This window comes from Aplosporella prunicola (assembly GCF_010093885.1).
Source record: "Aplosporella prunicola CBS 121167 unplaced genomic scaffold K452scaffold_22, whole genome shotgun sequence".
In the NCBI taxonomy this organism is placed as follows: domain Eukaryota; kingdom Fungi; phylum Ascomycota; class Dothideomycetes; order Botryosphaeriales; family Aplosporellaceae; genus Aplosporella; species Aplosporella prunicola.
The window spans coordinates 447,146-459,681 of NW_022983550.1; the positions used below are offsets into that span (position 1 = coordinate 447,146).

The 12,536-nt window shown below is 56.4% G+C and overlaps 5 protein-coding genes across 5 annotated transcripts; 2 read left to right on the forward strand and 3 right to left on the reverse strand.

Annotated features, from left to right (window-relative positions):
• Positions 1–40: 40 nt before the first annotated feature.
• Positions 41–1,171, reverse strand: K452DRAFT_233712 (uncharacterized protein; the record flags this gene model as incomplete). Its single annotated transcript, XM_033537326.1, has 3 exons — positions 41–370; positions 452–647; positions 759–1,171. 3 exons carry the CDS (start codon positions 1,169–1,171, stop codon positions 41–43), a joined length of 939 nt encoding a protein of 312 aa, XP_033394544.1.
• Positions 1,172–2,016: 845 nt separating this feature from the next.
• K452DRAFT_300895 (uncharacterized protein) lies at positions 2,017–4,233 on the forward strand (the record flags this gene model as incomplete). The annotated part of the gene is made up of 4 exons (XM_033542381.1): positions 2,017–2,025; positions 2,075–2,131; positions 2,313–3,125; positions 3,175–4,233. 4 exons carry the CDS (start codon positions 2,017–2,019, stop codon positions 4,231–4,233), a joined length of 1,938 nt encoding a protein of 645 aa, XP_033394545.1.
• A 635-nt stretch (positions 4,234–4,868) lies between these two features.
• Positions 4,869–5,552, reverse strand: K452DRAFT_311293 (uncharacterized protein; the record flags this gene model as incomplete). The annotated part of the gene is made up of 3 exons (XM_033543407.1): positions 4,869–5,188; positions 5,374–5,443; positions 5,508–5,552. 3 exons carry the CDS (start codon positions 5,550–5,552, stop codon positions 4,869–4,871), a joined length of 435 nt encoding a protein of 144 aa, XP_033394546.1.
• A 318-nt stretch (positions 5,553–5,870) lies between these two features.
• K452DRAFT_290479 (uncharacterized protein) lies at positions 5,871–7,034 on the forward strand. Its single transcript, XM_033541011.1, has 3 exons — positions 5,871–5,944; positions 6,024–6,055; positions 6,225–7,034. The coding sequence occupies exons 1-3, from the start codon at positions 5,918–5,920 to the stop codon at positions 6,691–6,693; spliced, it is 528 nt and encodes a 175-aa protein (XP_033394547.1). The 5' UTR covers positions 5,871–5,917; the 3' UTR covers positions 6,694–7,034.
• On the reverse strand, positions 6,617–12,450 carry K452DRAFT_320940 (uncharacterized protein). Its single transcript, XM_033544359.1, has 5 exons — positions 12,208–12,450; positions 7,729–12,144; positions 7,525–7,680; positions 7,190–7,458; positions 6,617–7,132 (listed from the first exon to the last, which is right to left on the reverse strand). The coding sequence occupies exons 1-5, from the start codon at positions 12,389–12,391 to the stop codon at positions 7,082–7,084; spliced, it is 5,076 nt and encodes a 1,691-aa protein (XP_033394548.1). The 5' UTR covers positions 12,392–12,450; the 3' UTR covers positions 6,617–7,081.
• Between the last annotated feature and the right edge of the window lie 86 nt (positions 12,451–12,536).

The following is a 12,536-nucleotide window of genomic DNA, read 5'->3' on the forward strand; positions in this document are numbered from 1 at the left end:
CCGTCAACGACTTTTATCCAGACCACACCACCCGCAACCCCTACGTCGCATAATTCTGATGCCAGATGTAATCCCCCCCAGCGTCGCTCAACAGCTTCTCCAGCCCCTCCAACCCACTCAACGGCCGCCGCCCCAACGCCTCCTCCATTAGCGGGCTGACGACAGCCGCGCGCCCGGCCTCGATCCCCCGCAGCAGCGTCACCCAGTTGCGGAAGAAGGCGGCGGGCTTGCGCCCCTCGTCGTTCGCGCTGTTGAGCGCGATGTACGCGGCGTCGGAGACGAAGGACACGGTGATGGCGCGGGAGGTGGTGCGGTTTATTGTGCTGATCATTGTGGTGAGAGGGATGGCGGTGGGGCCGGTGAGGTCGATCTGGGGTGGGGGTTAGTGATGGGGGAGGTGGTAGGGGGTGGGGTGGGGTGGTGTAGTGGGCAAAGGGGAAGGGGAACCTACGATTTCGTTCTCGTGCCCGCCTTTCAGCATCAGTTTGGCGGTTGCTTCGGCCAGCTCATCGCGCAGTGCGAAGGCGACCGAGCCGTCGCATGGGAGGTGCAGCGTTTGGTGCGGGTCGGTGGGGTACCAGTTCACGAGGCAGGGGAAGGCGTCGGTGTAGAGGGCTTCGCGGACGGAGGTCCAAGTGAGGTTGGACCTGTATGTAGTCAGCTAGGATGCACGGGTGTTGGAAACGGAAGATGACTGAAGATGAGAGGGAAAGGAAGAACCGCAGGGAATGTGAAGGGAAAGGAGGAAAAACGCGTACTCCCTCAACATCTCCTCCGTCTGCCTATGCACCACCATCAGCTCGATCTCGCCCTCTCCTCCCCCAAGCCCTAGGCTCGTATACCAGACCCTCTGGACGCGCGCCTCCTTCGCCGCATCCACGACAGTCCGATGCTGTGCCGCACGTTTAGCGTTGTCGATCTCGCTGCTCGACACAAACAACAGCGTGTCGACGCCGGCGAACGCGGCGCGCAGGGTCTCGAGCGAGGCGTCGAAGTCGACGATGCGCTCTTGGACGCCGAGAGCCGTGATGGCCGGGTTGCCGCTGCGTCGGACCCCCGCTGCGATGCTGTTGTGGGGGACATTGTTCGAGAGGAACGTGAAGAGCACGCCCTGCCCGAGGCCGCCTGTCGCGCCTGTTATGAGGTATTTGATGGGGGTTGGGGATGTCATTGGTGATGGATGTTGATATGTGGATTTATTGACTGATTGAGTGAGACTTGGGTTGCGTATATCGTAATGAGAAGAGTAGGGAGAAGCTGGTAGACCAGCAGAATGATGAAAAGTCCCTAGCTCTTTATGTCTTTGTCCGTATACCCTGTCCCACTGCCCCAATGTCGTACTTGGTTACACATCTGCTTTGTCCGCCCTACGTCCGCCCTACCCCTCATTTCAAGATGCATGACTATTGTCTTTGTGGTGTAGATTAGAATAAACCCCATCTCATAAGTCAGCGGATGAGTTTGTCCTTAGTGGTGTGGTACCAGTATACGCAAGTATGTCAGCAAGTGGTAGTGCCGTCGGCTGGATCCTCGATTGAGAATTCTTGCCGCCCGAATCCACACCAACGTGCTACCCGGCTAACGGAAGCAAAGCTAGAATAGGGAATCGGACCGCAAGTGTCTCTCTCCATCTCTAATCCCACGCCGCCGCTCCTCCGTGTCAGAGGGAGAAGTCGATTGCTTTTGCCAATTCCAAGGTCCTCCGCCGCGCTGCCAGAGACACGTCGCCTCTGTCAAGATAAACGCCAACGACCGCAAGCCCGCGAGACGCGGCCCGCCGTGCCCCGCGATGAACACTCGCTGGGTGGCAGGATGGGCGACTCATAGGGCGGTCGGGCAAGGCTGACCCCGCGTGCCCGTGCGCGCTTTTTCTGCCGCGCCGACAAGATTCGCCCGAGTCGCTCTAGACTGCTGCCGCACTTTCCACCTTCCCACTCACCCACGCTCGACTTACGCCTCGATGCTCTTTACTCGGTAGCACACGCCCTGCTTTCTAGAGAAGTCCCTCTAGACGCCATGGCTGAGGTACTGCTCACTTGCCGGCTGCGCCCTGCTCACGACTAACCCGCTGCAGCACATTTCGGAACTCTGTACGCTGCTTGTCGACGACCTGTACGGCGAGCTTTCTTCGGTACGTCGCAGCGCGCGCTTTCTCTTGCGCCTCTCGCCCCTCTTGCGCCTCTCGCCCCTCTTGCGCCTGGTTTCAGGCGCCGCCTGCCTCGCTCCTCTATTGCTGCCTGCTCTCTCGCTGCTTGCCTCGCTTTCCTCGCTACCTTTCGCTACTTCGTGGCTCCTCACTGACACCGTCCCAGCGTGTCTTTTCCGTCCTCGCAAAGCAAGGCCGCCTGTCTATCCGCGGGCTGGTTAAATATTCCGACCTGACCGTTCGCGACCTCAAACATGGTCTAGCTGTGCTCATTCAACAGCACCTCGTCCTCCACTATACCGCCGAAGATGACACGTACTACGAACCCGACTGGCAGCACGCCTACGCTTTAGTCCGCTCCGGCAAGGCCATAAAGATTATAGAAGACAGGTTCGGCGAGGCCGCCGGGGGTCTCGCGTCTAACCTGCTTCTTCTCGGTCACGCCAAAATCAGCGACCTTGCGGATGCCTACGGAGTCGCACCGAAAGAAGGCGCTGTGGATGCTGCCGCAATGCATGTTGCGAACGGTCTCACGAATGGCGAGGGTACCAATGGTGACGCAACGACCAACGGTGACGCAACGAAACCACAGAAGAACCACGTTGAGTCACTGGAAGATCTCCACAGGTTGCTGCGCCAGCTCCTCGACTCCGGCTTCGTCACTCCAGTCCGCGCGAAGCATTTCACCCCGTCCGCCGACCTATACAATGAAGCGGAGCGCATAGTGAAGAGAAGCCACTTCCCCGAGGGTGTCAAGGGGAAACAGATCGCAGAGCTGGATAAGGAAACCAAGAAGCTACTGAAAAAGTGGAGGGACGAGGATGCAGGCGAGGAGGAACAAAAGGTGTCTGCGGGTACAAAGCGCTCTCGGGATGAGTCAACACCCCAAGCAACGCGCAAGCGCATCAAGATTACGACTAAGCTTCCCAATGGTACTAGCGCTGTTCGCGCGTCTGAAAAGGAAGTTATTGCACTTGACGTATGTTGCCGCTGATAAATAGGCAGACATGGTTAGCTGACTTGAACAGGATGAACTTGTAGTCGGCATCGATCAGGACAAGTGCGACGTAGCAATACGCTCGCAACAACTAGTTGAATATGCTGAACGCTATCTCGGAGAGACCACGGCGAAGGTTTACGAGGCGCTTTTGCAACAAATGGAGAAGAAGGTGGACCGCTGCAACGACCCGTACAACCAAGCAGCAAGCGAAGAGGACGAGGCCGACGCTTTACCTTCAGTTACTGCGCGAGAGGTGCTTGAAGTCCTGCCAGAGCTTGACTTGGCAGCAGGAATCGGCCAGCCGCCTAGCATGACCAACGGTGTCGATGGCGACGCCGATGAGGAGGAGGAAGAAGATGAAGAGATGACCAACGGAGTGGCTCATGTTGATAGGAGCTCGGCGGCTGTCACTGCTGGCCGCTTACCACTCATCAAGACGCACATCTCGCTCCTGGCCGAAGACCCGCGACGCTTTGTCCGATGGGTAGGCTCGCGCGGTGGCGGAGAATACAAAGTCGACTTCCGGCCGCTTACAAACTCACTCATACAACACGAACTCGAAGCGACAGTATCAGCACGATGGGGCCCGATCGCCACGCGGCTCGTCCGCATCCTGCACGCCAAAGGCAAGCTCGACGAAAAGCAAGTCTCGACATTCGGCATGCTGCGCACGAAAGAGATACGCGCGGCCTTAACAGCAATGCAAGAAGCCGGCTTCGTCGACACGCAAGAAGTGCCCAAAGACAACACGCGCGCGCCCAGCCGCACCATGTACTTCTGGTTCTTCGACCAAGACCGGTGCCGGCAGCTCGTGCTGACGGACACGTACAAAGCCATGGCGCGCCTGCTGCAGCGCATCCGCGTCGAGCGCGCCAAGGTGCAGTCGGTCATTGACAAGGCGGAGCGCACCGACGTCGTCGGCAACGAGGACCGCTACCTTACTGGCACGGAGAAGCAGGCGCTACGCGGCTGGCGCGAGGCTGAAGAGAAATTGCTCGCGCAGCTGGGAAGGCAGGATGATCTCGTCGCTGTGTTGAGGGATTTTAGAATGCCTCCCATTCCGAAGGCGGCGTGGCAGGAGGGCTGAGAGGGTTGCGGTAGACTGGCGCGTGGCTGCGTGCTTGTGAGCTGCTCTGCCGTAACGTGATGCGTTGACGCTGTGTTGTGTTGGTCCCGGATGGGATGGACGTTCTTCCGCCTCCGCTCTCGTCCTATAGGTGCTTCTGCCTGTTGTATAGCGCGAGCATTGGGCGGCGACGGAGTAGACGCACGTCGTAAGTAAGGATGGAGAGGAGAGGCGGCCAAGACGGCACGGCACGTCAAGCGCACGGTACGGCGTGGATGGCGAAGCAGTTGAATTGAATTGCATGTAAGGCGAGCAGGAATTCTGTGAGGTTCGTACTACTTGCTTTATAGATGGGCCTTGATACCCTAGTCGTGGCTACTCGGCTACTCTTGAAAACAAATGTCGTTGTTATTTCTGGTTGATTGGTTGATTGATTGCTGCAAGAACGCGGACGGTGCTTTGTTGAGAACTAATCTGATAGTGCCTGTGAGAAGAGGCGGCAAGACGCGCAAATCTGGTAGTAGTGCTTGTTATTCATGACGGCGGACCCTGCCCTCGCTGTCGAATGTGTGTGCGTGTGTACAGCACCCCCTCCCCCCTCATCCATTGACTCACTCACCCAACACCCAACCCTACCCCACGCACCTACCTACCACCTACTCCTCCGTCAACTTCCGATACTCCTCCTTACTAAGCAAGCCCTCCCCCTCCAGCGCAGTAGGGTCCTCAAGATCAATCTTGGCGATCCAGCCCTCGCCCTCGGGGTCCTTGTTGATTGTCGAGGGCGCCGCCTCGAGCCCGGTGTTCACGGCCACGACGGTGCCCGCCAGCGGCGTCATGATGTCGCTGGCGGACTTGACGCTCTCGACCGCTCCGATCGCGTCGTGCGCGCCGTAGCTGGTGTCGGTTTGCGGCAGCTCCACATAGACGACGTCGCCGAGCGCGGAGGCGGCGTAGTGCGAGATTCCGAGCGTGACTGTGTGGTGGTGGGGGCGTTAGTGTGGGGTTGGTTGGGGAGGGAAGGGTGGTGTGGTTTGGATTGGGTTGGAGAGGGTGGGCTGATGGTGCTGTGGGTGAGGGTGAGGGTGAGGGTGAGGGTGCTCGGCAATGCGGCGGTGGTGGTGGTGGGCGAGCGGGGGAACGGGCAAGCAGGCAACTTACAAGACTTCTTATCCGCCGAGACCTCGACCCATTCATGGTCCTGCGTGTACTTCTTCTCGCGCACTGTGCTCTCAGCAGCTTCAGCAACGGCAATGGTAATCAATGGCAATGGGAAGACGCGGTCGGCGACTTACGCGCTGCGGACACGGACAGCAGCCGGCGGGACGCGCGCGCGGCATGGGCGCATTGGAAGAGCGCGGGCCGGGACGCGGGCCTAGGCGCAGTGGAGGCGAGCGTGCGCGCGGCGCGGGCGAGTGTGCTTCGGGCGAAGGCCATTGTGCGTGTGTTGTGTGCGTGATGGGGTGGAGAGAGAAGGAAGAGAGAGAGAGCTGGAGCTAGGTAGGTAGCTGGTGATGCCATATCCCACGTCGAAGCTCCGAGCGGCCGGCGCGGTCCGTGCGTCTCGGGAGGGCTCCCGAGCACGCGGGACGACGTTGTTCCGGCGCGAGCGAGCGTGCGGCGGATCCCGGCGATGGATTGCCATCTTTTGAGGTCGAGAGAGGTACAGCAGCCGCACGCGTCGCCGCCAATCCCCCCCGCCACCATGGTCTTGTACGAGCTGATAGGCGTTGTGAGTGCTTCTTTCTGGGCGAGTGCCGGGCGGCAGCTACACGGCCGCGCAAATCCCACTGACAACGGCGTGCACGCAGGTCCGGCCGGGCAAGGTCTCCGAAGTCAAAGAGTACGCAACAACAACAACACCACCACCAAGCACCACGCACCCAGCAGCCCAGCCCGCCATGAACCTACCCCACACACACACACACACACACGCGCGCGCGCGCGCGCACGATCCCCGCGCCCCCCAAACGCACAAACAAACAACGACACTAACGCGCGGAGCACGCTAGAATCGCCAAAACCGCAGGCAGCCTAATCCTCAACAGCGGGGGCGTAATCCGGGGCGTAACGAACTGGGGAATCTTCCAGCTGCCGAAGCCATACCGGAAGCACCAAGTGCTGCACCACACGGGGCACCACTTCATCCTGCGCTTCGACTCGTCCGCCCGCACGCAGCACACGATGCGGCGCACCATCGCGCTGGACCCGCGGCTGATCCGCTTCGCCGTCGTCAAGCTCGGCAGCAAGCTCGACGACATCGCCGACGTCGAGAGCATCGTCCCCTGGGGCTCGGGCGTCGCGGCTCAGACCTCAGACGTCCGTCGCTCCGCCCTCGCTGCCGCTGGTGCCCAGCCCCAGCCTGACTTGTCCCTCGCCCCCGGCTCTAGCCTGGAGCATAATCGCATCATGCAGGACGAGATCAGGAATATCTTTGATTCCATGGCGACGGGCCCCCAGGCCCCGAACAAGTCGGAGTAGCCGGTCTGTCTGCCTGCTGCTGCCCTCGTTGTATCATATTGGGGTTTCCCTAAGCCTGCGCGCTGCGGGACGGACGGCGTTTGGAGGTTGGGACTTTAGATGCTGGTGATCGCATGGGTCACGGGTCACACGAGCTCTCTCTAGGTGGAAAAAGAAAAAAGAACCCAAAGAGACGTTTTCACGGAAGGAATGGATGGATGTATGTCGGGATAGTCGGAGATCACGTGCTGCTACTTTTGGTATATCATTTTTTCCTGGCAAGAGCTACGCATGCATGCTCCCGAGCGTCATTGTACAAACAGCTAAGGCGCATTTCCAATCAAAAAAAATTTCACCTCCCATTTTCATCAAACAACTAATGCCAAAAAGAAAATAATGCTTGCGAGTCCTACGAAAACGAGAGCAACGACGGCTTCTGCTTCGTCGCCTCTTCCTCATACTAGAGTAGAATGTCAGCACCGTACAGCTACTGCTGTCGAGATCAACAAGTACTTACCTCAAGAAAATCTGTCGCGCTTATCAAGATCATCAAGTTATCCACCAACTCATCCAAATCGCTGCCAGCGACTTCGGACCTGCCTCCAACCCTAGCATGCCGCTTGAACACGCTGACAATGCTCGCCCGGTTCTCGTCGATAAAGTACCTGGCCTGCTGGCGCGTCTGCTCGTTCTGGGGGCCGCGGGTAACCACGACAGAGTTGATGACGCGGAGAACCGAGAGCATGAGCTCGAAGAACTTTTTCAACGCGTTGGCGTTCTCCATTTCTGTTACGTCTAAAGGTTAACCATCCAGGTATTACTGCTTGGTGTGGGGCAAAAGAGTGGACTTACCGAGACCAAAGTCTGGGTCCGCGGCAAATATCTGCGAGTCGCGGACGGATTGGAAGAGGCCGGCGTTCAAGACGCAGGCCGCGCCGAGCTTGGTCTGCGATATGCGCAGAAGGAGCGAGAGGTTGGCGTCGATGAACGAGAGCAACAGTGGCACATCTGCAGCGAGGTTAGTTGGAGCTGAATTGAAAGGCGTGATGATCTTACCTGCAGCACTGGCATTACGAAGCTCGGTGGGAATGAGCTTGATGCTGTCCACGAGTACATCGATAAAGTTGAGCCGGACGAAGGAGTCGATAACGTATCTCGAATCCTCACGGGTGCCGAGCGCGACCAGAGCGTCCAAAAATAACAATGCCGAAATCCGGCAAGTCCCTTGGCCAGCATAAGAATCATCGCAAACCACATCCATCAGCCTGGTACCGGCGGACTTGACGATGCGAAGAGTATGCGTGTTCTTCGGCGAGCTCGTCGGAGAAGGCTTGGCAAGCGCCATGGTGGAGACAGCCAGCGAGCCATTGAGAGAACCGCTGAAAGATCCACTCAGCGGGGTGCCGTTTGGTGACTTCTTGGCTGGCTCTTTCTTCACCGTACCACGCAGATACCGGTAGCAGATTTGGTAGCAGATTTCCCGCAGAGCAGCATTTGAGACGAGACAGAAGATGCCGCTCAAAGCAACACGGAACAGCTGCGTCAATCTGTCGTTGGCAAGGTCACCAGCTCGTGAGCCTTCCAATGGCATAGATTTGAAGTCAACGTAAGTCAAAAGCGTCCGAGCAAGATCTGCGAGGTTGACAGCTGTCGTTACGTCTTCGGTATATGCTTTCTCGAGCTTGGGCAAAATGACCTGGAGTGCTTGCAAAATGAATGACGTCTTCGTCGTAGGATCGAATTCACAGGCTTCCAGAACAACCATCATAAGTTGTACCCATGCCTTGAGGACATCGGCACGAGCAATGGCGACATTCTGGCGTTGGTTGACACCTAGAAGATAGCCGAGAACAATCTGGGTCTCAGTCTGCAGTTGAGTCTCTTCCACAGGAGTTGGCAGCTTTCCGTCCCGACGGAGTTCATTAGCTCGGAGAGTGATGAGCTCTTGTACGCTCTGCATGTTGTACTGCAGGTGAGGCGCCTCTCCCTCGGTTCTGCAAATGTTGAAGTCCAACGAACCCAGCATGATAAGTGGTGGCAGAGCGAAATCATCCATCACCTCAAGCTCCATGAAATCGAACAAATCAAAAACGCTAGGATTCTGGATCTGCGCTCCATCGGACGTGAGCGTCACTCCTAACAGAGTCGATTGCATACGAGCTCGGAGTGTCGGCATGCCACCTTGATGAGCCAGCCTTAGCTCCCGTGCCGTGTACTCATAGAAAGCAGTTCTTTGGCAGAAAAATTTCTCCAGCGCAATGGCTGAATCCGCGAAGATGAAATCCGGGTCGGCGATGTCTTTGCCACCGAATAGGGTAGCTGGCTCGACGAGGTGTTGTCTTAGAGCCTGAGTGCTGAAGAGTTCAGCCGTACGAAGTTCCGCCATGACATACGCCGAGGAAAGGGGCGATCTCCAAAGCTTCATCAAGATGTCAATGCACTTTTGCTTGACTATGCTCGACCAAGGGGTGAAGGAACCATCCACCATCTCCGGATATTCTACGGCCAGCTTGAGGATCGCATGGAAAAGGGAGTTGCCAGCTGCAAAAAGACCATCATCTGGAACATCGATCGTGCTCGTGCCGCAGCTAAACCCTAGCAGAAGATGTGCTATTGTGGGCCTATTTGGCAACGCTGAGAGACAACTGTTCAGGAAATCAAGGATGCTCATTTTGATGGCATATCCGGGCGAAATCGGACCAGCTTCGAACTCTCGGGAATCCAGCTGCATTTCAGCACTCAAGGATTTCGCAATTCGCTCCGCATCGTTGTCTTTTTCCAAGATCCCGATGATCTTACTACGATCAGACCGCTGACCAAACCCTGCCGTGGGTGAAACAACCAATTTGCGCGAAGAAGACAGCTTCTCCAACAGCTGAAGTGAAGCAAGCGTCAGATCTTGGTGTCCAGTTCCACAGTAGAGACCGAGATAGACGACGGTGGAGAGATTGTTGAGGACGGCATCCTCGAAGGAAGCAAGAGCCGTGTTGGCAACAACCCTCCTATGAACGGTACTCTGTTCCTTGATCACACGTCGAACGATGTCGAGATAGGTGCGTTGCAGTTTCATGACCAAATCAAGCACTTCGATGGCTTTGACCAATGACATGAGCAAAGGAGAATCTGGTGTTGAGTCGTTGACTTCTTCCACATCCTGCTGCGCGGCGGCGAACAAAGATGACAGCACGTTGTCGTTAAAGAGCCACTCCATGACCCTCGCAAACGGATGCAGTCGGACGTATGCAGCCAGTGAGGAAGAGTGGATGGCAGAGTCCACGGCGATGCTGGACTGATTGGCAAAAACGACAAGGTCCTCGTTGAAGGTGGCTAAACAGGTGGCGATGAAGTTGAGGCAATGCCATCGAAGGACCCGCAATTGAAGGGGATCTTCAACCTTCTTGCACAACTGATCGAATATACGCTCCATGGCGAAGTCAATAAACTTTTCAATCCCAGGCATCCGGTAGCTCGATCCAAGCGTTTCAGGGAAGGGAAGGGCGTCATGGAGTCCGGAGTCCTCAGAGTAAGGCGAAACCAGAGCCGTTAACAAGCCCATGAACGCGGTTGCTTCATCGTAATCCGAAGCAATCGTTTCAAAGACCAGGCGTTCTTGTTGTCCGAAAGATGGCGGCCTGGGCACGCCAGCCGAAATATGTGTTCCTCCGATCATCCACTGATCCAAGGCGCTCCACATACCGTCTCCGATCTGAATGTTCTTCCCGACTAAGAGGGAGCTAAGACAGCTGAACGCGCAGGCCCTCAGGCGGCTTTCCATGGTAATAGTTGACAATTGAAGAAGGATATCTGGAACATTGAATGTCGCGTGAGAAAGTGTCCAAAGTCGTGCTTCTGAGCTCTCCCTGCACAAATGCGCAAGCAGCCTCATATGGCACTCAAGCATCATAGCGGTTTCCGGTTCAACAATCTGCTCATTGGGATTTTGTGGGGCTGGTTGGAAGCCGGACGCTGCTGGAGAAGGCCTGTCCCGGATGCTGTTCGCGTAGAATTGTAGTTCGTTTAAGATGTGAGCATAACTTAAAGAGCTCGTGCGGCGAAGTTTTCCAGAAGCAATGACGCTTTCTTCTTGGAGAAATCTGTGTGCAGCAGCTGCACATTCTTCACCCTCTGAAAGTGATCGGAGCATCTCGCAGAATGCAGCAACCCTCGGCGTGGTTTGGCGTTTGGCTGCCCACTGAAGAAATCCATAGAGGTTGCCATCTGTGTCTTGCCAAAAGCTCTGTGCCGCATCAGGGCTTTCAGCAAAAGCATAGGAAATTATAAGCAAGAAGCGTTCGAGGTGTAGCTCTTGCTCAACTGGCCCCCGTTGGAACCGAGCGTGCATCATGCGTCGGCGATCATCTTCTTCTACCTTGAGCTTGCGCAGAGTATCTGGCATGTTGGTAATGAAAGCATCGACGTATCCTTGCATTTGTTCCATGTACAGCGACTGAAAATGGTCCGACAGCGGTACAGAGTCAGCTGGCAACTGGGGCGCATCTTGAAGCACGAATGAGAGCAGGTGAGCCTTTGCTGGGTCGTACCATCTGTTGGGCTTCACATCTTGACTTGTTGAGAGGATGAAATGCAAGGCACCATCTTTGAGTGCGTCCAGAAAGAGCTGCGAGCGTCTCTCGGCTTCGGCTTCCAGGTCAACGCCCTCTTGAGGCTGAGGATCGATGTACCTCCCGCTGTATTCGGCCAGCCACCATGTCATGACGGCAGCATGAAAGTTGCGCAATTTCCACGCTTCGCCCTCTTTACCTGCTACGACAGTCTGGTGAAGAGATCTGGCATCTTCCAACGAGGACGAACGCTCAGATGACACCAATTGGTTGATGGAGGAGGTGACCATGGGCACGTAATGGATGAGCACCACATCGTGCTTGTCGAGCGATTTCAGTGTCCCAAGCAAGCCGCGGAAGTTATCAATGCTGGAATAACCCGCTTTGATTAGACTCGTGCAGATGGCCGCCAGGGACTCGTGCTGCCGGGTCAAGCTGACCCTTTGAAAGTCTAGAATCTCCATGTCTTCCGAGGTATGGGCCTTTCCGACAACCGAGCCAGCCAGCGCGCTATCTGCCAATTGTTGCAGCCATCTTTCAATGTCACCCATGCTTGCGAGGCATTTCTGCCAATAAGCGTAGCCATTTTCCAGACGGTGGTCGGCACCGATGCCTAAGACCTTAAGCGCATAACTACCGAAATGAGTCGCAAGCTGTTCGTTCGCTTCTGGATCATGGGATTGCTTTAGAACCAGGCGCAGGCATTCCAGAAGGAATTGCCTCCGTTTGTGGAAGCGAATGACGGAGGCTGTAAAGAGGGAACGGTCGAGCTCGAGAATATCCTCCTGGGCGACGATGCATAGCTTGGCGGCCTCAATTTCGTCAAGGTCGAGTGCGTCTGCGACTTTGATCGTCTCTTGTCGGAAGTCATCGTTGAGTTGATACTCTAGGTCATCGACCTTGAGGGTTTCTGGCGCAACATGTCATTGTCAGCGTTTCTGGAGAGTTGTTTTGGACGAATCTATGTCCGCACCGGCCTTGATTGCATCGCGACTTTTGTCATTCTTGCGCGGCTTGTCCAAGAGCTTCTTGAACTCTTCTATTCTTGCTTCCAGCTCGGCCTCGAGCCTTTCGAGAACCACCAGTCGCGAGGCCGAAAGCGCAAGTAAATCGCGGTGGAGGCCCTGCAGAGCCTCGAGGCTGTCGGTATCTGCCATATAGGTGGCTTAGCTTCCTTGCATAGCAGGGTGGTCGGACGGCGTGGTCGGAGGTCGCTGAAGCTTCCAAGTTTGTTTGGCTGACAAGCGGGAGCTCCATTGATGAAAACGCGCCGCTCGACGCGCACGGAGCTTTCTGTCCGCT

What these genes read in the sequence shown, in the direction of transcription:
- K452DRAFT_290479 (XM_033541011.1), top strand. Translation starts at nt 5,918, where the DNA reads ATGGTCTTGTACGAGCTGATAGGCGTT. An exon ending in TGTACGAGCTGATAGGCGTT is followed by an intron (nt 5,945 to 6,023) that starts GTGAGTGCTTCT and finishes GCGTGCACGCAG; the next exon opens with GTCCGGCCGGGCAAGGTCTC. An exon ending in AAGGTCTCCGAAGTCAAAGA is followed by an intron (nt 6,056 to 6,224) that starts GTACGCAACAAC and finishes GGAGCACGCTAG; the next exon opens with AATCGCCAAAACCGCAGGCA.
- K452DRAFT_320940 (XM_033544359.1), bottom strand. Translation starts at nt 12,391, where the DNA reads ATGGCAGATACCGACAGCCTCGAGGCTCTGCAGGGCCTCCACCGCGAT. An exon ending in TCGTAATGCCAGTGCTGCAG is followed by an intron (nt 7,681 to 7,728) that starts GTAAGATCATCA and finishes ACCTCGCTGCAG; the next exon opens with ATGTGCCACTGTTGCTCTCG. An exon ending in GGACCCAGACTTTGGTCTCG is followed by an intron (nt 7,459 to 7,524) that starts GTAAGTCCACTC and finishes TAGACGTAACAG; the next exon opens with AAATGGAGAACGCCAACGCG.